The sequence below is a fragment of the Dipodomys merriami genome, unplaced genomic scaffold (genome assembly GCF_024711535.1).
Source record: "Dipodomys merriami isolate MVZ:Mamm:240054 unplaced genomic scaffold, mDipMer1.0.p SCAF_9, whole genome shotgun sequence".
Classification (NCBI taxonomy): domain Eukaryota; kingdom Metazoa; phylum Chordata; class Mammalia; order Rodentia; family Heteromyidae; genus Dipodomys; species Dipodomys merriami.
The window spans coordinates 43145262-43172547 of record NW_027206512.1 but is presented as its reverse complement, the minus strand read 5'-3'; the positions used below and the strand labels follow the sequence as shown (position 1 = coordinate 43172547).

The window sequence follows — 27286 nt, the reverse complement described above, 5'->3', positions numbered from 1 at the left end:
GTGTTTTTACTTGCTTTCTATTTTAGGTGCTATTACTGCTGGATTGTGCAAGATTTTTAATCCTATTTTCTTTGAATTATGATTTCAATACAAAAAAAGTCTTAAATTTTTTTAAAAAAAGGGAAACATTTTAGTTTTGGAAGTCAGAATGCCAAGGAAAAGGAAAAATCTTGGGGGCCATCCTTTGCGGAAGACTGCAAGCTCTAAGGAAGTTGTATCCAGTGTTGCTAGTCATGAGAAGCCAACCACTACTCTTCCTTCCATGTGTGAGACAAAAAGTGCTCAGGAAGAACTCTTCACCAGTATCTCAGAGATGTTTTCTGAATTGGACCCTGATGTAGTATATTTGATGCTTTCTGAATGTGATTTCAAAGGTGAGAAAAAGTTTAGTTTGAACCCTTTGCATCTTATAAGAAGACTTCATGTTTTGTACTATTATCAATGGTAATAGAGGAATATGACTTTCTTGATTTCCCTTTTGTTCTTCATTTAATTTAGTACCTGCCATAGACAAGTTACTACATTTGGTATTATGAGGGATCTGAAGAAGAGTAAAGCATCATTTCTACTCTTAAATGTACAATAGCTGGGCCCTGGTGGCTAATGCCTGTAATCCTTGCTACTCAGGCTCAGATCTAAGGACTACAGTTTGAAGCCAGCCTGGGAAGGAAAGTCTGTGAAATTCTCATCTCCAATTAGCCATCAAAAAAGCCAGAAGTGGAGTTGTGGCTCAAGTAGTAGAGCACTAGTCTTGAGCACAAAAGCTCAGGGACAGTGCTTATGCCGAGTTCAAGCCCCAGGACTGGCATACAAAAAAAGTACAGCATTGAGATATAAGATGCATCTGCCGGGCGCTGGTGGCTCACGCCTGTAATCCTAGTTACTCAGGAGGCTGAGATCTGAGGATCGCGGTTCAAAGCCAGCCCGGGCAGGAGAGACCGTGAGACTCCTATCTCCAATAAACCACCAGAAAACCGGAAGTGGCGCTGTAGCTCAAGTGGTAGAGCGCTCGCCTTGAGCTGAAGAGCTGAGGGACAGCGCCCAGGCCCGGAGTTCAAGCCCCATGACCGACAAAAAAAAAAAAAAAAAAAAGATGCATCTAAAGACACTATATTCTCTATATTTTTTTGTTTCTTTTTTTTCCCCCTGTAAAATAGCTTGGCACTATTGGGATTTTGGGCCAGATAATTCTTTGCTGTGAATGGCTCTGCTGTGCATTATAGGATCTTTAAGTAGGTAGCATCCCTGTCATGAACCAAAATGTTTCCATATATTGTTATTTATCTCTTACAACAAAAAATCTTACCTGATTGAGAACCAGTGTCTTAGAATGTAAGCTCTATGGAGACAGACATTAAAGGCTTACTTTGTTTTACTGTTGTATTTATAATTTCTAAAATAACAACTTATAGTAGGAGTTGAAATATATTTATAATGAATTATGGAAATCAAACATAGGCTGAGTGTGGTGTTGCTAATCTTAGCACTCAGAGGCTGAGGCAGGAAGATAGAGTTTACACCTTGTGGATTACATAGTGAGAGAGTCTGAAACAAACACAAAGAAACAATAAAATAAAACAAAAAACCAGGAGCTTAGTGATTGGTTTGGTTTCAAAACATTGGAGTTGGAGCTATATTGGAGCTGGTGATACAATCTGAGTTGTATCTTTATTTCTGCCACTATACTTTTTTTTTTTCCAATCCTGGGGCTTGAACTCAGGGGCTGGGTACTGTTCCTAAGATTTTTTTTTGCACAAGGTTAGTACTATACCACTTGAGCCACAGTGCCATTCTGGATTCTTCTGTTTAAGAGAGATACTGAGGGGGCTGGAAAGGTGGCTCAGTGGTAGAGAGCTGGCCTTGCATGCTCGAGGTCCCGGGTTCGATTCCTCAGAACAACATAAGCAAAAAGAAAAAAGCCGGAAGTGGTGCTGTGGCTCAAGTGGTAGAGTGCTAGCCTTGAGCTGAAGAGCTGAAGGACAGTGCCCAGGCCCAGAGTTCAGGCCCCACGACCAGCCCCCGCCCCCCCCCCCCCCCAAAAAAAAAAAAAAAAAAAAAAAAGGAGATACTGAGGAATTGAACCCAAGGGCTTCATGCATGCTAGGCAGGCACTCTACTACTAAGCCACATTTCCAGCCCGCCACTATCTTTTTTGAGTCTGTTTTTTAATGGTAGCATGTTTCTTACCGGCAAAACTTTTTCAATGAGGACTGAAGTTTTTTTTGTTTTTGTATTTAGAAGGATATACTATTAGTAACTTACAATAATTTTTAGGAGTATATTTGCCAACTGAAGGAAGTCATTACATAAGTTGGGTAAGCAAATTAAATATTGATACTCTATTATTAATGACTATGATTAGTATAAGATATAATCCTTCTAGACTTGAAGTGTTTGGTAATACATGGTTACTGTGTAACTGTATGGTGTGAGCATATTTAATTTATTCTGTTAGGATGTGCATGCAGAAAACCAGATTTCAGTAGTGCACTTGGTCTTCAGAAATCATAGTATGTAGATTTTTGTAAATGACTTCTATATTTTCTAACTTTGATGTCTTTAAAGTTTATTGTACATATACTAACATAGTTGTAGGGAATGAGAAGAAAACTGTATTATCTTAACAAAGAACTTATTTCTCTTTTCTAGGATCTTCTATAGACTTCCTTTATAAACACTTGGTATTATGAATGACATTTTACATTTTACTTTTTAAGCTTAAAATAACTTAAGTTTACTTTTTAAAAATATAATTTTATTGTTATTAAGGTGTTGTACAGAAGGTTACCATTTCACAGTTCAGGTAATGCATACTCAGTTTACTTTTTTAACTTAATATGATTAAACATCGTTTAGTGTTGCTGCAATCTATGTTTATTTTTAGTAGTTATTTAATTCCATTCAGTTGTTGCATCCTAATTTACTTATTTATATCTTAATTTTTAATGAAAATACCACAAAGAACATTTGTTAAAATTAGCCTTCTCTTTCTTACATTCTGTCTCTTTTTTCTCTCTCTGTCTTCCTCCTCTCCTCTCCCTCCTCTTCTTTCCTCCTTCTTTCTCTTTCTTCGTGTATGTGCATGCGCGTGTGCGTGTGCATGTGTGCGCGCATACACACACACACGTGTTAGTACTTGTACTTGAACAGGAGGGGTGCTGTCCCTTAGCTTTTTCACTCAAGATTGGTACTGTACTGCTTGAGCCACAACCTCATTTCTAATTTCTTACTGGTTAATTGAAGATAAAAAGTGTCAGACTTTGCTGCCCAGGCTGGCTTTGAACTGTGATTCTCAGATCTCAGCCTCTGAGTAGCTTAAGATGACAGGCATGAGCAATACTTTTTAGACTCTTTAAATTCTTAGTCTTAGAGTTTTATTTTCTGCATTCACAGGGTAAGGTTAGTTCTCAACTCTAGGAAATATACTACTAATTACGTACCAATGAGATGTGCTAATTTGTAGTACCACCAGCATTGTCTAACTCATCACAGCCTTTTCAGCATTATATAGAATTAAGATTAAAATAAAAATTGTACTTTTTCTTAATTTGTATTTTTTAAAAAAGAAGACTATTGAACATTCTTGTAAATTAGTTTCTATTGTTAGTTTCTATTCTTTTGTGAAGTGTTGTTTTCTTTTTTTGTTTTTGTTTTTGTTTTCATGTCATAGTTGTAATTTTTTTCCACCAGTCTGTTTAAGGACCTTTTTTTTTGTATGATAACCTGTTTGTTTATTTTGATTTTTTTAGTTCTGTTTATACTGTTTTTCATTGTATATGTGTTTGTTTTTTAGTTTCTCTTTTTAATTTTTATTATATCAATTTTTATTTTCATAGAAATTCCTCGTATTTGTGTTTTCTTTCCCCTCTCCTTTTTGTCTGTTTTTAGGGCTTCTTGCCTTTGTAGTATTGCTAAGATCTCTGGTCTCTCTGCCAGGCTTGCCCCTCCAATCCCTCTTTGTTTTTCTTCTTAAGGGAACATTAATTGGGTGCTTACTAGGTGCCAGTCCTTGTGCACAGCATTTTTTCATGGATTATCTCATTTAATCCCCACAACAACCTATGAGGTAGGTACTTTTATTATCCCCATGTTATAAATGAGAAAAACCTAGGCTTAGGGCTGGTAACTAACTTGTTTGAAGTGTGATAGCCAGCCAGGGACTTAAATGTTAGTGTTCTGACTCCACACCAGAGCTGTTACTTCCTGTGCTGTGCTGTTTCCAGATTTAGGTCTCTTAAAACAAAATGCAAACATTTCAAATGCTTACTTTTCCCCCCCTTACCATGCTGTGCTGGGGATCAAACCCAGGGGCTCACCCATGCAAAAACAGGTGTTCTTACCATTGAGCTACGTCCTTAGCTCTAAATGTGTAAAAATTCCAATACCTTCCTATTTTCGTGATAACTGGAAGAGCTCAGCACTGGAATCCGATCCCTAGCTGTGGCTGTGTCACTTAGTATCTGTATGACTTGGGTCAAGTTACTGTGCATTTTGAGCTTCATGTTCTTCATCGAATTTAATAGGATGATGTTTCCCTCATTTTTGTATAAAGCTTCTAGCCTGTATGCTGTGACTTGTGAGAGTTTTTCTTCAAGTTCCCTTAGAAAATAAAATTATTATTTCTTAGTATGACACATGGGACCCTTCTCCATTTCACCCAGCCTCCCTGTCAGGTTTATCATCTTCTCTTCCTCACCATGCTTAGCACTGTAAGCCTACTCTCTGACACCTGCTCTTAACACTGTAAACAGGTTTTGTGTTTTCAAACTTGGTTTTTCCTTTTCTCCTGCCTGGTTTTTAATCTTCAAGAGCAAGTTCACATATCACTCTATGTGGGATATTTCCTTACTCTCCTGTCCACTACTATAGATATTAGGACATTATCAAAAGTACACTTTATATCATGATATAATTATCTTCTCCTGTTTTTAAACTCCATTAAAATTACAAAAGCCAGAAGTGGTGCTGTGGCTCAAGTGGTGGAGTGCTTGCCTTGAGCTGAAGAGCTTAGGGACAGCGCCCAGACACAGAGTTCAAGCCCCATGACCAATCCCACCCCCCCAAAAAATACAAAAGTCTTTGAGCATAGTAAAGGCTGTCTTACACATTTTGTACCAAGTTTATCTGACATGTAGTATATGGTCATAAATATTTTTGCATGAAGTGAAATTCATAGCATGAAAAATATATGTATTATACTTTATAATTCACACTTAAAATATGTAATCCTTAAGAGGACATGATTTAGGTAAGTCATTGTTGATTAAATCAACTGGCTTTATTTTGGACCTTTATATCTATCTATCTATCTATCTATCTATATAACTCTAATATATACAATTACAGATATGTATACATTTATCCAGTAAATTGGTCAACGAATATCCACTTGATGATGCTGTGTTATTGTTTGTCTGAAACAAGACTGCATGTCACTATCATTGAAATTTTTCACTAACATAGATTTTGGTATATTAGCAAAGTATTTATTTTTGGGAGACAACACAAATATTTATTAGTTTCTTTGTATTCTGTTTAATGCAAAGTTCAGTGTTTTTTCCTGGATTTTAACAAAGTTGTGTCTGGCTTTTCTCAATATGTTATGCATTTTTTGTTGTTGTTATTATTCTTGTTGTGCAGTTGAAAATGCCATGGATTGTCTGTTAGAGTTATCTGCCACTGACACCAAGAAGGAAGAATCACCTTCACAAAGCTTGCTTGCTTCTGAGACCCAGCCAAGTGCAGCCGGAACTGGAACAATGGAGAAGTATTCTCCTGAAGAAGAGAGTGAAGATTCAAAACTGGATTCATTTTTGGATATGCAGCTAACTGAAGACTTGGATTCCTTAATACAAAATGCTTTTGAGAAATTAAACTCTTCTGATGACCAAGTATACTCATTTTTGCCTTTGCAAGATATTCATAGTTTGAATGACCCAAGTAAATTTATAAATTCAGATTCAAGTAATACGGCTCCCATTCTATCTACACAAAATAAGGATTCAAGCAGTGAAAAATTTGATAATTCTACATTAAGTTCAAATTCATTAACTTCACATTCAGTTTTGAATGAGTCTGACAGTTTTATAAGGGATAAAACATATGCATTGGAAGGTAACTACCCAGAAGATTCTCTTCTCAGTAGCTCTTTAAATCCAGCAAATGACTTCACTGTGGGCTGTAGCAATTTCAATCAAAGACAGAAAGAGGGTTTAGAAGCTGAATGTGTTGATAACCAGCTCTCTCAACCCTCTGTGGATATGGAAGCCAATGAGCCTCAGGCTCCTTCAACCCTTCCTGTGCAGAATCTGGGGCTTGATTTACCAGGTACTAGTGGGGATCAGAAATCTACTTCTGCCTCTGATGTTTTTGTACCTTCTGAAGGGTTCAGTTTCAAGCCTCATAAACATCCTGAACTTCCACCAAAGGGGAAGGATGTTAATTACTGTCCAGTACTTACCCCTCTCCCTTTACTGCTTCCTCCTCCTCCACCTCCACCAATCTGGAATCCAATGATTCCTACTTTTGACCTCTTTCAAGGAAAGCACGGCTTTGTAGCTCCTGTTGTGACCACAGCTGCACACTGGAGACCTGTCAACTACACGTTTCCACCCTCTGTTATTCCTCATGCTTCCCCAACCAAGGTCTGGAGAAACACAGAGGGAACAAGTGCTTATCAGGTTCAAGAGACTCCAGTTTCTCAGGTTGTAAGAAAGAAGACAACATCTTATGTTGGACTGATTCTTGTTCTTCTCAGAGGGCTTCCGGGATCAGGAAAATCTTTTTTGGCAAGGTATGAGGTTTTCAGTTCTTAAAATGTATAATGTGTAAATTTGAATAACTCATGTGAATATGCAAGTTTCTTTAAAGAGACGTTTAGTAACCCCAAAGTTTTATGTAAATATAGAAAATAATAATTTTTTGCTAACATTTTTCAAACATTGTAAATATTGACACTTTCTTACTCAAGGCTGTCATTCTACCACTTGAGCCACAGCTCTACTGACACTTTTTTTTTGTCTGTCGTGGGGCTTGAACTCTGTGCCTGGGTGCTGTCCCTCAGCTCTTCAGCTCAAGGCTAGTACTCTACCACATGAGCCACAGCACCATGTCTGGTTTTCTGGTGGTTAATTGCAGATAAGAGTTTCACAGACTTTCCTGCCCAGGCTGGCTTTGAACCGTGATCTTCAGATCTCAGCCTCCTCAGTAGCTAGGATTATAGGCATGTGCCTGACTTCCTTTTTTTTTTTTAAAGATAGGATCTATATTTTTGCCTGGTACTAGGATCATGAGATCCTAATCTGTATCTCCCCCAATTGGGATAACAGTTTTAAAAGCACATACCCAGTTGGCTGGTTGAAATGAGGTATCACTAACTGGTTGCTTAGACAGTCTCTTGATTTCTGCCTCCTGAGTAGCTGGGATTATAGGTGTATATCACCATGCCCAGACCCTGGGTTTTCTTGGTAATTAGAAACTCAGAATCCTCAAACCTTTTAATAGTTATTTGTGAAGATGTTTTATAACATTAAAAATTTTGGAATATTTTACATTAAAAAATCAGCTTGCCATACGTAAATTATTTTTTGGAGTCAGACTTCTGTTTGGAAATATTCAGTATGATTTATTTGAATATTTTGTTAGTCTTACTCCTTTAAATGATAATATCAATTTTTATTTTAAAAATTATGAGATATTTTGGAAGGAACATTAATAAGTATACTTTCCTTTATCATTAATAGGACTTTGCAAGAAGATAATCCAAGTGGAGTCATTCTTAGTACTGATGATTATTTTTATATAAATGGACAGTACCAGTTTGATATAAAGTACCTAGGAGAGGCACATGAATGGAACCAGAACCGTGGTAAGAATAGATGTGATTTGGGGAACAGTAGTGCAGAACTATGGTAAGAATAGATGTGATTTGGGGAACAGTAGTGTAGAAATAAATTTTGCTTATTTATATTTTGAGAGACATATAACTTCATGAATTTATGATTTCCTTAGTTCTAGGACTATATCATACATATGAAATAACTATAATGTATAACAATTATAATGTTATGAGTTAAATGAGGTTTTACTTCATATGGCAGTTAAAAGATTTAAATAATTCCTTTTTTAGCCAGGCACTAGAGGCTTATACCTGTAATCCCAGCTATTCAGGAGGCTGAGATTTGAGGATCATGGAAAGGCCGAGAGACTCTTATCTCCAATTAACCACTCAGAAAACCATAAGTGAAGCTGTGGCCTAAAGTGCTAGAGCAGTAGCCTTGAGAAAGAGCTCAGAAACACTGAGGCCCTGAATTCAGGCCCCAAAATGGAAAAAAAAAAAAAAAAAATATATATATATATATATATATATATATATATATATATATATAAATATATATTTTTAAAATTTATTTTTGCCTATACTGGGACTCTGGTGCTATCCCCTAACTTTGTTGTTTTAGCTTGGTTTTCTACCATTTGAGCCTCACAACTCCATTTCAGTTTTTTTCTGGTTAATTGGAGATAGTCTCACAGACTTTCATGTTGGGGTTTCAAATCTTGATCCTCAGATCTTGGCCTCCTGAGTAACTGGGATTACATGTGTGAGCCCCAGTTAGTTCCAGGCTTGCTTTTTATTTTAAATTATTATAAATTGCATATATTTATTTATATTTTGATTCTTTCTAAGCTTCATTTTGGAATGTTTTTAGATAAAGAAAATTTTGTTGCAAAGTTAGTACAGACCTTCTGTATATACTTCACCTATTTTTCTTTGATGTCAACATATATTTGGTAAAATGGAATATATGGTAAAATATGGTATATATAGTAAAAATAAGAAATTAGCATTGATACATTGCTGTTAATGAAATTCCAGATTTATGTGGATTTTCATTTTTCTACTAAAGTACCTGACTGTTCCAGAACTTAATATAGGACACTGTATTGCTTTTAAGATGATACATTTTTTCTGATTATTATATATCTTCAGTATTTAATATTTATTATTCAACATTTACCTGTACTTTAAATAGTTATTTTTTTTTTTTTTTTTGTGTCCGGTCATGGGGCCTGAACTCTGGGCCTGGGCACTGTCCCTCAGCTCTTCAGCTCAAGGCTAGTGCTCTACCACTTGAGCCACAGTGCCACTTCCGGCTTTTTTCTTTTTGCTTATGTGGTGCTGAGGAATCGAACCCAGGGCCTCAGGCATGCAAGGCAAGCGCTCTTACCACTGAGCCACCTTCTCAGCCCCAAATAGTTATTTCTTCAGATGTGGTATTTCCACCAGGCACTGGTGGCGCATGTCTTTAATCTTAACTACTCAGCAGGCTGAGCTCTGAGGATCACAGTTTGAAGCCATCCTGGGTAGAAAAGTCCATGAGATTATTATTTCCAGAAAGCCAGAAAAGAAGAGCTGTGGCTCAAGTAGTAGAGTGCTAGCCTTGAGCACAAAAGCTAGAGATAGCACCTAGGCCCTGAGTTCAAGCCCAGGACCAGAATACACAAAAAGTGATATTTCCTAGTCACATAGTGAGTAAAACTAGTTCATGTCAGTGACTTTCAAATTACAAAAACAAGATAGCACTTAATGTTATTAAGAAATGGTTATTAAGATAATCCTTATCATTAAAAATGGCTTATTTTCTGTTGTGTGTGTTTTTTTTTTTTAGCAAAAGAAGCATTTGAGAAGAAAGTATCTCCAATAATAATAGATAATACAAACCTTCAGGCATGGGAAATGAAGCCATATGTTGCTTTGGTTTGTATTAAAAGTTGTCATAAGTTTCTGATAGTGGAATTGGAGTTGTGGGGGATGTTGATAACATGTGAATCTTAAGCACTTGAGAGTCTCTTGATTCTTGCTCTGTCTCTGTGCTTTTTCTGTTTAGATTGAAATGAGAAAAATAGGATTATTAGTATGATCATGAATTTTTCCATAAAGCTGAATTTAGTTAGGTTTAAATTCTGAGATTCAAAGGATACATTCTGAGATTGATTTTGCCTTTTGTTATTTTTCATGAAAAGGTATTATTTTGTGTGTGTGTGTGTTTGTGTGTTCATGTGATTCTGCCAAATAAGATTGCTTTTACATGGTAGAATCAAAATTTGGTGGCTCATGTTAGTTTTCATATTTATTTTTTAAAATTTTTGTTGTGCTAAGAAATTCAGAATTCATAAACTAAACTATCTTCAATTGCCCAAATTTCTTTCCTCTTAATATTTATCTCTTTTTCCTTTGCCTTGAATATAGTTACTATTATTTTCCTCTTTGGGGTATCTCTTTTTTGCTCAGCAAAAATGATATCACCTTTGAAGTTAGCTATCATTAGTTTATTAAAAGCAGCATTAGGTATTCTCCCCCTTGCCCCCCATAGAATCCTGGCTTAATTCTGTCATAGACTGAAGCACACAGTTTTTATCAGTAGGTCATGGATCAAGCCTTCCCTCTCTGCCCCTTTTTTCTTCCCTTTAAGAGGCACAGAAACGATTAGTTCCCAGCCTGTACATATACTGATTTCTAGTAGCACTATTGTTTTATCTATCATTGAATCTTAAGGGTATAGCACTATGTTAGATATATAATAATTTAAATAATTATGAAATGACATACACATTTATGTATTGTATGTAAATTGATAAATGAAGCTTTTTTTTTTCTCTCTCTCTTTTTGCTTGAACTCAGGGCCTGGGCACTGTACTTGAGCTTCTTTTTTTCTGCTCAAGGCTAGCACTCTACCACTTGAGCCACAGCACCATTTCTGACTTTCTCTGTTTATATGGTACTGAGGAATTGAACCCAGGGCTTTATGCATGCTAGGCAAGCACTCTATCACTAAACCATATACCAAGCCCAAATGAAGTTTTTTGCTTTGTTTGTTTTTTTGCTGGTCTGTGCATTGTCTCTGGGCCTGTTTGTGCTCAAGGCTCAAGGCTCAAGCTCTATCATCTGAGCCATAACACCACTTCCATGAACTTTTTTTTTTTTTTTGTTGGTCAAGTACTCTATCACTAAACCATATACCAAGCCCAAATGAAGTTTTTTGTTTTGTTTTGTTTTTTTGCTGGTCTGTGCATTGTCTCTGGGCCTGTTTGTGCTCAAGGCTCAAGGCTCAAGCTCTATCATCTGAGCCATAACACCACTTCCATGAACTTTTTTTTTTTGGTCATGGGACTTGAACTCTGGGCCTGGGCGCTGTCCCTCAGCTCTTCAGCTCAAGGCGAGCGCTCTACCACTTGAGCTACAGCGCCACTTCCGGTTTTCTGGTGGTTTATTGGAGATAGGAGTCTCACGGTTTCTCCTGCCTGGTCTGGCTTTGAACCGCGATCCTCAGATCTCAGCCTCCTGAGTAGCTAGGATTACAGGCGTGATCCACCAGCACCCGGTTTCCATGAACTTTTTAAACTGGTGTATTTTAAATTATTATTCCATCATTAACATATAGAGATACAATTTAGGCTTCTGTAATGATTGTTCTAATGCCTTTTGTATGTCCTGAACACATCCAAACTGTCTCCTTTGTGGTATCTTCTGCCCATGGGGCTTGAACTCAGGGCCCAGGTGCTGTCCCTGAGTTATTTTGCTCAAGACTAGCACTCTGTCACTTTGAGTCACAGTGTTACTTCTGGTTTTCTGGAGATAAGAATCTCACGGGGACTTTCCTGTCTGGGCTGGCTTTGAACCTCAATCCTCAGATCTCAGCCTCCTGTGAGTAGCTAGGATTACAAATGTGAGCTGCCAGTGCTGGGCCCTTGTATCATTTTGAAGAAATGTTTTTTCACCTTTAGAAGTCTTCTGCTTGTTGTGTTTCTGATGTTCATTGAGCATGTTGGCTTGTGTGTTTTTCTCTTTTTTATTTTTTTACATGATAATCAAAAATGTCAAACTTTCCAGTATTGTTTGCTTGGTCTTCCTAAATGAGAAGGACTTTTGCAAATCCAGAGTGCCAAGCTACTTTTTTATGTATGAGAAAGTAGGTATAGGCTGGGTGTGATTCAGTGGTAGAACACTTGGCTAGCACTGGACCTAGGTTGCAGGATAAAAATGTAGATACAGGGGCTGGGAAGGTGGCTCAGTGGTAGAGCGCTTGCCTTGCATGCATGAGGCCCTGGGTTCGATTTCTCAGCACTACATAAGCAAAAAGAAAAAAGCCAGAAGTGGTGCTGTGGCTCAAGTGGTAGAGCACTAGCCTTGAGCTGAAGAGCTGAGGGACAGCACACAGGCCCAGGACCCACGACCGGACCCCCCTCAAAAAAAATATAGATACAGCAGTTACTATAGAAAAGGCATATCACTTCCCCTTTCTTTAGGAAGCAAGATAGTAAGAGCTGTCAGGAAGTAGAATAAAGAAGACATTGTGATCTATTTCTGCATGTTATTTACAAAATAGAAAGCTGAGATTCAATAGGTAGCAGTCAAATACTTTTAGTGACAAATGCCGAAACTTATTCCTTTGCTTTAAAAGTACATATTGCCAAACAAATTTTTCTTCAGAATCTCAGAAAATATATAACTGTCATGTTATTTCTATACATGTGTACCATATACTTTTGATCTACTCTTGCTTCTTGAAACAGGATTTTTTTGTTTTTTTGTTTTTGTCAGTCGTGGGGCTTGGATTCAGGGCCTGGGCACTGTCCCTGAGCTCTTCAACTCAAGGCTAGTGCTCTACCACCTTAAGCCACTGCACCACTTCCGGTTTTCTGGTAGTAAATTGGGGATAAGAGTCTCATAGACTTTCCTGCCCGGGCTGGCTTTGAACCGTGATCCTTAGATCTCATTCGCCTGAGTAGCTAGGATTATAGGCGTGAGCCACCAGCACCTGGCTTTTGAAACAATTTTAACAGGTTTCATTGTTCAGCTTTCATGCAAGTGAATATTCATCATATGTATTCTTCCTTATTCATCCTATTTTTTAGCCTTCTTCCCTTCTTCTGGTACTTTCACCTTCTATCAGAGTCTATTTGTATTCGTTTGCTATTTCAAATAGTAGCAAACTGTGTATCTTAGCAGGTGTGTGTATATTTGTGTAGTGTATATGTGGGTTTATCTATCCTTTTTTGTTTTCATATTAATATTTTATTTTTTGGGGGGGTGGGCTGTTGTGGGGCCTGAACTCTGGGCCTTGGCACAGTCCCTCAGCTCTTCAGCTCAAGGCTAGCACTCTACCACTTGAGCCACAGTGCCACTTCCAGCTTTTTCTACTTATGTGGTACTGAGGAATTGAACCTAGAGCCTCATGCATGCAAGGCAAGTACTCTACCACCATCATATTAGTATTTTCAGTGTTACATTTCTGGAAATAAATTGCTGCATCAAAAAGATTTTTATCAGTTTAACACATCCATGAGAGAATCTTTGAGTCATCTTTGAATCTTTGAATGTGTGTTTGTGTGTGTGTGTGTGTGTGTGTGTGTGTGTGTGTGCGCGCGTGCGCGCGCATGTGTGTGCACACGCGCATGCATGTGCTGGTCCTGAGGCTCGAACTCAGGATGTGGACACTGTCTGAGCTTTTTTGTTCAAGGCTGGTGCTTTACCATTTGAGCCACAGCTACTCTTTTTGCTGGTTAGTTGAAGAGTCATCTGTGTTAGCTTTGAACCATGATCCTCAGATCTCAGTCTCTTAAGTAGCTAGGATTGTAGGTATGAGCCACTGGAATTCACCTTGGTTCTTTCATTTTTAACATGCTATGAATTTAGGAATAATATGTTTAGTTTCACAAAATATTCAAAATGTTTGTTTTAATGTCTTTTTTGTATGTAGTCTCAGAAGCATAAATATAAAGTCCTTTTCCGGGAACCAGACACATGGTGGAAGTTCAAGCCAAAGGAGCTTGCAAGGTAAAACTTGAATTTGTTTAACATTTTTTGTCATTGTTCTCTCTCTCTCTTTTTTTTTTTTTTTTGTTTCATAACAATAATAATGGGAAGTCCATCTAGATTTCTTTTTACTTATATAAATGATGAATGAAATAAAAATGGTTAGAATTCAGCCTTATTAATAGAATTAAAAATGGTTAGAATTCAGCCTTATTAATAATAGAAACTTTATTTGATTTATGCTTTCTCCTAGTTTTATGAATTTGGAAGCTTTTTGTATCTAAAATTGAGTTCATAGTCAAAAACATTTTTATTGTCTTATATGGTCAAATGGTAGTTTCTTTTAATAATATGTCAATGTCTGAGAATAGATATAGACTGTTCAATTTGGGTATAGAGCTGGGAAGATCTGTAACTGTCCAGTGACTTAGAATACTGGAAGGTAGCAAGAGGTAGAAATAGAAAAGGTAGCAAGTATCTAGGTATACAGGTATTTCAGCTCTCTGTCAAGATTATACTTTTTTCTTTATTTGGTTGCTTGGCTTTAATGAAAGAGTTTCTTACCATAGGAAATGAAATGTTTTTCTTTGCCCTCTGCATTTCCTTAGAAGATAGATGTAACTTAATTTTGATCAAACTAGTTTCATCTTACCAATTTAAACTAATTTCAACACTAAATTAGAACAGCCTGACTCTAGTGGAGTTCCAGTGTTATGTGACCATTACTGCTATGTAATTCAAGGACATTTCCAGTTCCTCAAAATATATCTGCTAGTAGTTACTTACTCCCAAGTACTCCTAATTATAGCCAACTGCTAATCTCTCTTCTCTTTCTGTTGAGTTTCCTGTTCTGGACATTACAGAAAAGGAATGTCCTTTTATGTCTGGCATAACATGTCCTCTTACGGCCTTTTATGTCTGGCATATTTCAGCTAAAATAGAATAATGTTTCAAGATTCATCCATGCTGTATAATATATCTCTACTATTTATTATTCTTTTTATTATTATTCTTTTTTTTTTTTTTTTTGGTCAGTCTGAACTCTGGGCCTGGGCGCTGTCCCTCAGCTCTTTACCTCAAGGCTAGCACTCTGCCACTTGAGCCACACCTCCACTTCCGGCTTTTTCTGCTTATGTGGTGCTGAGGAATCGAACCCAGGGCCTCATGCATGCAAGGCAAGCACTCTACCACTGAGCCACCTTCCCAGCCCCTTTTTAATTACTCTTTTAATACAATACAGGGTTTGGTTTTCTGTATTTCCTTCAGGAGTTTTGCATCAGTATAATAGTTACTAGATAGACATGCATGCATGACTTTGGTATAATTTTAGATTCATAAAATTAATGGGGAAGTATTTTTTCTTTTTTGTTGGTCCTGGGGCTTGAACTCTGGGCCTGAGCACTGTCCTTTAGCTCTTTTTGCTTAAAGTTAACACTCTACCTCTTGAACCACAGATTCACTTCCTGTTTTTTCTGTGATTAATAGGAGTTAAGAGTTTCTCAGACTTCTCTGCTTGGGCTGGCTTTTGACCACAATTCTCAAATCTCAGCCTCCTGAGTATCAAGGGTTACAGGTGTAAGCTACCAGTGCAAAAACAGTCTATTTTTAATTTCTTATTCAGAGTTCATGATATTTGATAAAGTTTGCCTAAACTTTTAAAACTGACTGGATCTGGTATTTTATTTGTAACAAAGTTCAGTTGAATTTATGTCCCTTTTTTTCTTATTTATTCTTACTGGAGATGAGGTTTGTTTTGAGTAAGCCTTTTCAAATAACTCTTGATTAGGTTGATCTTTCTGTATTGTAAGTTGTAATATGTTTAATTCATTTCTGCTTCTCTTTTTTCTATATTCTTAGCCTTTAAAGATATCTATTTTGCTTTGCTTACTTTAAAAACTTATTTTCTTGAGGGTTTGGGTCATCTTTTAGTATGTATTCTTGATGCTATACATTTTCTTGAGCACTATTTTATCTGATCTCCAAATTTTGATATAGAATACTTTCTCTTGGTTGTTATTTATTTATTTAGTGCTGGTCTTGGGGCTTGAACTCAGTGCCGGGTGCTGTGCCTGAGCTTTTGTGTTCAAGGCTAATGCTCTTCTACCTGAGCTATAGCACCACTCCTGGCTTTTTGGTGGTTACGTTTTGGAGATAAAAGTCTCATGGACTTTTTTGCATGGGCTGGCTTCGAACCATAATCCTCAGATCTCAGCCTTTGAGTAACTAGGCTTTTATTTATTTACTTATTTTCGTTGGTTGTGGGGCTTGAACTCTGGGCCTGGGCGCTGTCCCTCAGCTCTTCAGCTCAAGGCTAGCACTCTACCACTTGAGCCACAGCGCCACTTCAGGCTTTTTTTCTTTTTGCTTATGTGGTGCTGAGGCATTGAACCCAGGGCCACATGCATGCAAGGCAAGCGCTCTACCACTGAGCCACCTTCCCATCATTCTTTGACTTGGGTTATTTACAGCTATGTTTTAAAATTTCTGAGCAGAAAGGTCTTTTTAAAAAAAGTTGACTTTCAACTGAACTCTATAGTAGATTTATGGCCTGGTTAATTGTTACATCTTAATAATTGTTCCAGGTTTGCTTGGTAAGAATGTATAGTTTTAGTGGGTTAATATGCCCAATAATCATTCTTGCTAATTCTGTTTCTCAACATCTACAGCCTTTTTTGCCTTTTTTTTGGTCTTACTAATGGGTTTATGTTTGGAAGGGGGATATGTGACATATGTATTTAAATACCCTTATTATGCTGTCAGTTTCTCCTTATTCTGTCCATGCTCATTTATATATTCTGAGGGTAATTGTTGAAGTTCATAGGAGCTGGCTTTTGTTTTTAACAATACTAGGATTAAAACTAGAGCCTGGCACATGCTACTCAAGCACTTTACCTCTTGAGCCACATCCCTCGTTTTGTAGGAGCTGATTTTGATATCACTAATCAAATCTTTTATCCTTTCCTAGTGATTTCCTTTTATCTTTACCAGTACTTTTTGTTGTGCAATCTAATTTGTCTAATAGTAATAGAACCATATCCATTTCCTTTTCTTAGTATTTGAATGTTATTTCTTTTTTCTTCCTTTTTCTTTCATTCTTTTAGTACTCTTATGGTGGGCTCTATCTCTTATAAACCAGTATGGCTAGTTTTGAAAATTCTACTCTATCTTGTTTTGGCTTATAGTGGATAAACACAGTTCATGGTCATTTCTTTACTTCTTACTGTTCTATTTATTTCACCTTTTCTATGGTTGTTCTTTTAGCACAGAAAAGTATGTGGCTTTTTTCCTCCTGCTATGCCTTATCTTGGATTTTTTTGGGTCAAATCTAAATTTTCTAGTTCAATTTTTTTTCTATTTGAATTTGTACATTAAATACATCATGTTTATTTTTAGTGGCTACATTATACATTTTATCTTGTATATTTTAAACTAATTTTTTAGCCTTCTTCATAAATACTAAGACTAAAAACATTATAACTATGGTACTTAAACTTCCCTTTCAACTTACATAGTGTCACTTTCCAGTATCTGAAGAAGTGCTGGTTTTTACTCATGTAATCACTGCTTTGCACTTCTGTTTTCCTTGCATCATAGACTTTGTTCTTTTTTTTTTTTTTTTGGGTCCGGTTGTGGGGCCTGAACTCTGGGGTCTGGGTGCTGTCCCTCAGCTCTTCAGCTCAAGGCTAGTGCTCTACCACTTGAGCCACAGCACCACTTCCGGCTTTTTTCTTTTTGCTTATGTGGTGCTGAGGAATCGAACCCAGAGCCTCAGGCATGCAAGGCAAGTACTCTACCACTAAGCTACCTTCCCAGCCCTCATAGACTTTATTCTGAGAATTTCCACCTGCCTGATAGTTTACCTCAGATTTTTTTTTTTACAAAGTCTAATCTGCTTGTTGAATTCTTTGTTTTTAAATTTTAGTTTTGAATTTTTTTTGCTGGTTCTAGGGCTTGAACTCAGGGCCTGGGTGCTATACCTGAGCCTCTTTGTGTTCAAGGCCTGCTCTCTACCACTTGAGACACAGCAATACTTCTGGCTTTTTTTTTTTTTTTTGAGTAGTTTATTGTATATAAGAGTCTCACAGGGACTTTTCTGCACAGCTGGCTTTGAACTGCAATCCTCAGAACTCAGCCTCCTGAGAGGTAGGGATTATAGGAGTGAGCTGCCAGCACCCAGCTTTGAAAATCTTGTATTGCCCTCATTCTTTTAAGGTACTTTTGGTATATAATCTAGATTGACAAGCTATTTTCAGTTATTAAAGATAACAGTTATTGTCTCAATTCCATTACTGTTAAGTTAGCTATGAATTTAATCATTGGTTTCTTTGTGTATGGCTAGCTTAAATTAAAAAAAAAACAAAACTTGCAGGCCATTTTAAAGTATCATCTCTTTGTCTTTGAGTAACAGGTTTAGTATTGTTTCTAGTTATAGATTTCTCACTAAAAAAAATCTTTTTTTAGGATTTGTTTGGCTCCTTGGCTACTGAAATCAGGGGATTAGTATCTTTCATCAGTTCTGGAAAACTCAGCATTTTGTATTAAGTTGCTTTTGTCCCACTTTCTTCTCTTCCTGGGACTTGGATTAGGTATATACAGACTTTTTTTATTCCGGCGTCCATGTCTATGTTTCTTAACCTCTTTTTTCATATTTTCCATCTCTGCTCCTTCTGTGATCAGAAACCAGACGAGATCGAGGAAAGGTAAATATGAAAGCCAGATTCACCCAAGAGGCAAGCGCTAATATTAGTTCTGGGATTCAGACACAAAGTCTTGAATCCAACCCAAGTTAAAAAAGTTGCAACTGAGATATTTTGTTAAGACAGACCTGTGGATGGATTAAACATACCTAGCTGACCTGCTGGCAGATATAAATCCAGATGCTGTATAAATAAAAACACCCTTAACTTAAGGCCCAAGGATATCCATTTATAATGTTTTAGCTAAATATAAGCCCAATAATAAAACACACAAATAAGCCTTTATGAATGAAAGCACAAATAATAAACTTACTTTGACATCCACAGACTTCATATGCTAGGATTTTTTTTTTTAGTTTGCACCTAAAGTGTAATGAACACCTTGTTTTAATTTACTTGGGATCTAGTTTTATTTAACGAGAAGGCACTATAAGACATCTAGTCTGTCATAGTAGTTAAGTAGAACCCTTTATAGTGAGATGCTTATTACTAGCTAAATTAAGGTCTTGAAATGACTTATGTTCCTAGGGGAATTTTTTTACAGAGCTTGAGAACATCTTTTCAAAGTTATTGAGACTGCTTTTTCTCAAGTTCATAAGGATTATATGGGATAATTAAAGAAATGGTAAATTAAGAAATCATGACTAGCCATGTGTCCATGGCTCATGCCTGTATTTCTAGCTATTCAGGAGGCTGAGATCTCAGGATCGTGATTCAAAGCCAGCCCAGGCAGAAAAGTCCCTGTGAGAAACTTATCTCCAATTAACCACTCAAAAATCAGAAGTAGAGGTTCGGTCAAAGTAACTTTGAACAGTAACTTTGAGCAGAAGAGCTCAGAGACAGTGCCCAGGCCCTGAGTTCAAGCCCTACAACTAACAATATAAAAGAAGAAAAAAGAAATCATGACTAAAATGAAAAAATAGAAAAAAAAATCATATCTTAATAAACCCATTTTGATATTCATTTTGGGAGACAGGGTTTTAGATAGGGTCTCACACTAGCTAGCCCAGGCTAGCTTTGAACTTGCCATGCTACTGCCTCAGCCTCCTGGGTTCTAGAATTACTGATATGTACCAACATGTTCTGATATATATTATATTAGAAATCACAGCCAGGTGCTGGTGGCTCATACCTATAATCCTGGCTACTCAGGGGGCTTATATCTAAGGATCACTGTTTAAAGCCGTCCTGGGCAACAAAGTCTGTGAGACTCTTATCTCCAGTTAACCACCAAAAAAGCCAGAAGTGGAGCTGTGGCTCAAGTGGTAGAGCAGCAGACTTGAGTGAAAAAATAAAAGGTCAGCTCCCAAACCCGAGTTCAAGTCTCACTATTGGCATACACATATACAAAAATGTATGATTAATGGGGTTGGGATAAAGTTCAGTGGTGGAGTGCTTGCCTTAGCATATGCAAAGTCCTGAGTTCAGCCCTCAGCACTGACAAGTATGAAAGAAATGTACTATTTTTCTGTTCTTTTTTTGAAACTTAATTATCAATATTTTTTCTGTGCTCTTCTTCCCTGGAATTTTCAGGCGTAATATTCATGGAGTAAGCAAAGAAAAAATCACAAGAATGTTGGAACACTATCAGCGCTTTGTTTCAGTGCCCATAATCATGAGTTCTTCAGTTCCAGAGAAGACTGAACGGATTGAATTGTGTGCATATGCTTATGAGGATAGAAGTTCCAGGTTGGTTAAAGTGTCTTATTCATACCAATTTAATTTGAAACTTTTTTTTTTTTTGCCAGTCCTGGGGCTTGAACTCAGGGCCTAGGCACTGTCCCTGAGCTTTTGCTCAAGGCTAGCATTCTACTACTTGAGCCGCAGTGCCACTTCTGGCTTTTTCTGTGTATATGGTACTGAGGAATTGTACCCAGGGCTTCATGCATGGTAGGCAAGCCCTCTACCACTAGGCCACATTCTCAGGCCCCGTTTTTTTTTTTTTTTTTTTTTTTTTAATGATAACTTTTAGAGCTTGTGGAATCACTGCCAGTTAACTTTAAAAATAAGACAGGGGCTGGGAAGGTGGCTCAGTGGTAGAGCGCTTGCCTTGTATGCTCGAGGCCCTGGGTTCGATTCCTCAGCCCCACATAAGCAAAAAAAAGAAAAAAGCTGGAAGTGGCGCTGTGGCTCAAGTGATAGAGTGCTAGCCTTGAGCTGAAGAGCTGAGGGACAGCGCCCAGGCCCAGAGTTCAGGCCCCACGACCGGACCAAAATAAATAAATAAATAAAATAAAAATAAGACAGACCTTTGTTGTTTGTACATTCTCACCTGAAGTTATCTGACAATAAACAAAATTAGAGGAAAAGTTTTTGTGGAAGATGAAAGATTTTCTATTAGGCTCAGGGTTTTGTAAGTCTATGAATATGCTATGAATACACTTACATGATGTCTTCTGTTATTCCAGTAACCTCCTTTTCTCCTTTGTTGTTATTCTGTATATACCCATATCACTTACTAATTTTCTAATGTTTTAGTGGAAATACTCTTTCACAATAGTATCATAGAAATTATTCACAGTATACTTTTATTAAGTAATGTAAGTCAGAGCCCTTTGGAAGTTTGCAGTCCAGGAAACTACTTGTCAGCTTAGTGTCTTTATAACAAAATTCCTCAGAGGTTCTGCTACTTCCCAGTTGTGCCTCCCAGGGGACCAGTACTTTGAGGCATGAGTTACTGAGGAGCCTTATCTGAGTCATAGCAGTACTAATTCTATTAAAATTGAAGAAGTGTGTAAAGAAGCACCTTTATGTAGAGAGTTCTTAATTACCTCTGTAGTATTACGGCAAGGCATGGGGAGGCTGTGTTATGGATTTGGGTATGGGATATGGAAATTCACAAATGCCTTTTGGAAAGGCAAAGTTGAAAAGTGGTTAAGACCATAGACTGAAGGCATATTTTGTTTTCTTCTTCCTTCCTCCTGTTCCTTTCCCTCCTCCTCTCTTGTTGTTGTTGTTGTTGTTGTTGTTGTTGTTTTTGGTGCTGATCCTGGGGCTTCAACTCAGGGTTTTGGCACTGTCCCCAGCTTCTTTTCATCAATGCTAGTGCTCTACCACTTTGAGCCATAGTGCCACTTCTGGCTTTTTTCTGTGGTTAATTGTAGGTAAGAGTCTCATGGACTTTCCTGCCGGCTAGCTTTGAACTGCAATCCTCAGATCTGAGGCTCCTGAGTAGCTAGGATTACAGGTGTGAACCACCAGCACCCGGCTCATATTTTTGTTTTCTGAATTCAAATCATAAAGCTTGTAATCTTTGATAATTATAGAATCTCTGTATACTTCAACTTCTCATACCAGAATGGCACTAATAACACTCTGTTTGTAAGGATCTTACAAAGATTATAAATGAACACCTCAAAGGACCTAGAATAACATGGGCACAGACATAATGCTATTCATGTGTAGTTTAGAAAGGTTTCATGGGAGCCGGGCGCTGATGGCTTATGCCTGTAATCCTAGCTGCTCAGGAGGCTGAGATCTGAAGATCACGGTTTAAAGCCAGCCCAGGCAAAAAAGTCCCCATGAGACCCTTAACTCCAATTTACCACTCAAAAACCAGAAGTGACTCTGTGGCTTAAATGGTAGAGTGCTAGCCTTGAGCACTAAGAGGCTTAGGGACAGTGCTCAAGCCCCAAATTCAAGCCCCACAACCTACAAAAAGAAAAAAAGAAAAAAGGTTTCATGGGAGTTGCGACTTTGAGAGTTCCCGGAATAAAGAAAGAAAGGAAGATAAATTGATAAACTGAATAAAGAAAAATAGAAGTGGAAAGTATAATTGATAGACCAAAGGGCTCTGAGTGTGAAAACAATATCCAAGGTGGTTTAATACCATTTCATATGTAACACATTAAAGGAAATCCTTTCCCTAATTTTTCTAAAGCATGTCAATTCTGTCGGTTGGATTTTTGTGACTATAATGGAAGCCCCTCTGTAACAAATGACAGATATAAAGGTAGACCTAGTCTAAACTTCAATAAATATCAAAGAAACCAGGAGGGCAGACTCTTCTACTTTAATATTTAATGCATAATGGGCACCTTAACTGAAAATCTTGTGGTTACTATTCAAAAACAGTTTGCTTTGTGTATGTTTATAGTTTCTTAGGGAAAGATGGAGATTAGCTGCTATTTTTTTTTTGTTTTTTTCAGTTCTACTCGGAGTTGAACTCAGGATCTTACACATGCTGGGCAAGTGTTCTACCACTATGCTTTGCCTCTGAGCTTTATTCCCAGCCCAGCTTTTATAATCAAAAAGTAGTTTTTGTTTTTAAGATTTATGTAGCCCAGTCTAGCCTTAAATTTGCTATGTTGCCTAAATTAGCTTGGAACTCACAAACCTCTCACTGAGATTACAAGTGTGTAATCTACTATACTGGCTCTGTCTTTTTTTTTGGCCAGTCTTGGGACTTGACCTCAGGGCCTAGGTACTGTCCCTGAGCTGCTTTTTCTCAAGGCTAGCACTCTAACATTTGAGCTACAGCGGTACTTCCAGCTTTTTCTGTGTGTGTGGTACCAAGGAATCAAACCCAGGGCTTTTTTTTTTTTTAACTGCATTTTTTTGTTTTTGTTTTTGTTTTTTTTTTTTGTACTGGGGATCGAACCCAGGACGTTGCACTTGCTAGGCAAGCGCTTTGCCACTGAGCTACATCCCAGCCCTCAAACCCAGGGCTTTATACATGGTAGGCAAGCACTCTATCACTAAGCCACATTTCCAGACCTGGCTCTGCCTTTTATAATTTATAATTTTGTAATGTTATTTATTAAAAATGTTTAGGATTGTTATCTTGCAGTTGAATGCTTCTTTAAACATAATATTAATGAATATAGTAAGAGACTTTCTTATGATACTTTTTAAAACATCTTACAGCCCAAGAGACAATGAAGATGTTACCTCTGAAAAAGAAGAAAATGTTTTATCCTCATCTTTGAAACACTTAGAATTAATTGAAGAGGAGAATCTTGAAGTGGCCAAAGAAAATGTGTTACCTGAGAATATGACATATCTCCCTAATGTAGAAGTAAACAAAGGCAGAAAAGAAATAAGTGGTATGAATCAGAGTACACAGAGTGCTTTCATTCAGGAAGCTCCACACATGTATTTTCCTAACTCTGAAAGCAAAATTCAGGCAACCGACAGAAGTGAAGAAGAACAAGTAGAATTAACATCTGAAAAAGCTAAAATTGATGCACACAGTCCTGTAGACAGAGCATCACTGAATATTTGCTGTGGGGAAAATAATCAAGAAGACACTGATCTTGCAAATACTATACCTGTTCAAAATGAAAAACCTTCACCTAGTGAGATATTAGAAGAACGAACAACAGTAAAGAAAAAACCCAATGGGAAACAAAAAAACAAATCAACTTTGGAAAAGCTTCCCAGACAAGAGCTATCAAATTTTGTTGGTGACTGGCCTGTTGATAAGACGATTTGTCAGAGGACAAAAAGGAATCGGAAAACTGAAAAAGCCTCGTCTATACAAACTGACAAAAAGTATAATCGCCCTCAGTCACGCAGAGTATTAGATACTAATATATGTATGAATGCAGATCATATCCAACAACAAGGATCCCCACAGGAAATTGTAGAGGACAGCAGGAAGTCCCAGTGTGATGATCCCTCAGAATTCCTCAATAGCTGTCAATATGATTCTTATACAAATACTGAAAACAACTCATTTAGTATTGTGAGCGACTGGCCTTCATCTGCTTCTTTAGCTCAGAGAGAGCCAAGATCAAGAATATCGAAGGCTGGTTTAAGTGAACCTATCCTAGAATTTGGAACTAGCGACAGTATGAATGAAATATCCTTATACAGACCACGGGAGGTTTGTTGGGGCACAAGCCCTGAAGAACTGAAAACATTGGGTAGTCCCACTCTCCAAAGTTCTGAAATGCTATCCAGTGAAGTGAGCCAGGATAATCAGCCTTGTCTAAGTAAAAAGATCCACAGGCACACACTGCCTCTTACTTTTACCAGTAGTGCAGCAACTATTCCTAGAGTAGTAGGACCACAGACTTCAGCTGAATTTCCAGGGGCAATGCCTAAAGGAGTCCCTGGAATAGAAGTAGGCATGTCTACACAGACTGAACCACAGGATTTTGCTCTCTTGTGGAAAATAGAGAAGAATAAAATCTGTGTTTCAGATTCGGTCAGAGTATTAGCAGGAAGATTGGATGGATTTAAACCAAAAACTTTCAATATTAACACAAAATCAAATGTGCAAGAAACAATTCCTTATAGGGTAATGTATGATAAAAGTACGTTTGTTGAAGAAAGTGAGCTTACCAGTGCTGATGAATCTGAAAATCTGAATATTCTTTGTAAACTATTTGGCTCTGTTTCATTAGAAGCCCTGAAAGACTTGTATGAGAGGTGTAATAAGGATATTATTTGGACCACCAGCCTTTTGTTGGATTCTGAAACGAAATTATGTGAGGATATGGAATCTGAGACTTTCCAAAAATCATATGATGACTCACAAGTTGGGCCCTTTTCTCTCGGTTTGAATTTGAAGGAAATTATTAGCCAAAGAGGAACTTTAGAAGATTCTAACTCTTCTGTGCAAGAGTTTAGTCCAGGAATTGGTATCAATAAATCTAATGCCCAAACCACCTGTGATGCAGAAAATGGGGACTTGGAGCTGGCAGGAACTATAACTCCTGAGAACTCTGGTGGCTTCATAGCAAGTATATTTCCTAATGCTGCTGTAGACAGGAACAGGAATAATGGGGTGCTTCCTAATAATCCAGGTTTATATAGCTTTAAGCAGTCTGTTCCAGCTACTCCAAAGTCCACTGCCTCTAAAGATGTGAATGAAATCCAGAATAATCTAGTAGCCACGGGGTCTGGAGATAGTATGTATTCATTAAATTTGTCAGATATCGTAAACTCTATAACAGGTACATCTGATCTTGAATTAAACGAAGAAGTTTATGTTACTGACTCTTTGGAAATGAAGAAAAATGAAAATCTCCCAAAGGATTATGTCAAATTGGCAAACACAGAGGAAGTTTTGAATGAAGATGAGCAGGAAATGGAGAAAGTTCTAGTGGCAGGAACTACTATGACAGCTGGAGTTAGTGAAGAAAACAAAAGTGACATACTGAATCCCACACCAGTGACAGCCAAATCTCTGACCATTGACTGTTTGGAATTGGCTTTACCCCCTGAACTGGCTTTTCAGCTCAATGAACTATTTGGCCCAGTTGGTATTGATTCAGGTAAGAAAAAAGTAAATTACCTATATGTTTGTTTTTGGTTGAATAGAATACAGAAGTTTCTGTTTCAATGACATCATTTCATGTTAACTGAAATGTGATAGTGTTGGGGGATTTCACACAAAATATTTTTTAGAGGATTTTTTTTGGGGGGGTGCCTTGGGCTTGAACTCAGGACCTGGCCACGTTTTTTGTGCTCAAGGTTAGCACTTTACCAGTTGAACCACAGATTCACTTCTATGTTTTTTTGGGGGTAGTGTGGGGTGGGGTGGTTAATTGGAGATAAGACTCTTGTGGACTTTTTTGCTTGGGCTTTGAGCCCTGGTCCTCAGGTCTCAGCCTCCTGACTAGTTAGGATTACAGTCGTGAGCCACCAATGCTTGGCAGACTCTGTTTTTAAAAGTAATTTGAAGAATTAGAGAATATTTTATGTAGAGTTCTATATCTATCTCGTATACATTTTTTTTGTATTTACTTCACTTTCACTTGCATATATGATCATTTTTTAGTCCCTTGATACATGTCATGCAGGTATATGTAAAGCATGAATTAAATTTTTTTTTTTGGGGGGGGGTCTGGTTGTAGGGCCTGAACTCTGGGCCTGGGTGCTGTCCCTCAGCTCTTCACCTCAAGGCTAGTGTTCTACCACTTGAGCCACAGCACCACTTCTGGCTTTTTTCTTTTTTTTTTTTGCTTATGTGGTGCTGAGGAATTAAACCCAGGGCCTCATGCATGCAAGGCAAGCGCTCTACCACTGAGCCACCTTCCCAGTCCAACGAATTAATTTTTCAGAATATACTTTCTGAAAAATCTGTATCAATGAAATATATTGAGACTAAGGGTAATGAATAACAAATAGATTTATTATGAAATTTTATGTATTATACCAATCAAGAAGTGTGAAAACAATGACATATAATACAAAAATATTCCAAGAGGTTTAGTAACTAAAAATGTTAGTAATTAAAAATACAGATTACTTTTCTATTATGCTAGTTGACTGTATTTTCTGTAAAAGTATAATGAGTAATGATTATATTTTCTTTTCTTTCTCCCCTTCACAAGGGTCTCTAACAGTTGAGGATTGTGTGGTTCATATAGATCTCAATCTGGCTAAAGTGATTCATGAGAAATGGAAAGAATCTGTAATGGTTGGTAGGCTTCTTTGTATGAAGAGCTCTTTTTGTTTGCTTTGTCACCTTTGTTTTGTTGTAAAATCCACCATGTCATATGAAAGAGTTCTGTTGAGTTTTGACTTGAGAGTGAACATTCATTTCCCAATTCTCATAGATTATAAATTGTTTTTCTCTTTTAATATTTGAGATAGTTCTAGATAGTTCAAGTTATATAACTAGTGATGGAGCGCAATGTGATGGTAGATTTTTTTTTTTTTAGCCAGTCTTAGAGCTTGCACTCAGGGCCTAGGCACTGTCCCTGAGCTTCTTTTGCTCAAGGCTAGCGCTCTACCACTTGAGCCACAGTGCCACCTCCGGCCTCTTCTGTGTTTGTGACACTGAAGAATTGGACCCAGGGCTTCATGCATGCTAGGCAAG

The 27286-nt window shown here is 37.5% G+C and overlaps 1 protein-coding gene across 7 annotated transcripts in view; it reads left to right on the top strand.

Annotated features, from left to right (window-relative positions):
• N4bp2 (NEDD4 binding protein 2) overlaps positions 1-27286 on the top strand; it is a 77745-nt gene that overhangs the window by 18990 nt on the left and 31469 nt on the right. For 5 of the 7 annotated variants that reach the window (XM_070012756.1, XM_070012754.1, XM_070012755.1 and 2 more), the window contains 8 exons: positions 27-374; positions 5641-6793; positions 7743-7867; positions 9669-9757; positions 13761-13837; positions 20047-20202; positions 23380-25736; positions 26799-26884. In XM_070012756.1, the coding sequence (XP_069868857.1) occupies positions 149-374; positions 5641-6793; positions 7743-7867; positions 9669-9757; positions 13761-13837; positions 20047-20202; positions 23380-25736; positions 26799-26884 (4269 nt within the window). In that variant the 5' untranslated portion in view covers positions 27-148. Of the gene's footprint in view, positions 1-26; positions 375-3974; positions 4067-5640; positions 6794-7742; positions 7868-9668; positions 9758-13760; positions 13838-20046; positions 20203-23379; positions 25737-26798; positions 26885-27286 lie in introns of those variants that run through there. The other 2 variants (XM_070012759.1, XM_070012760.1) reach the window with 2 other exon arrangements.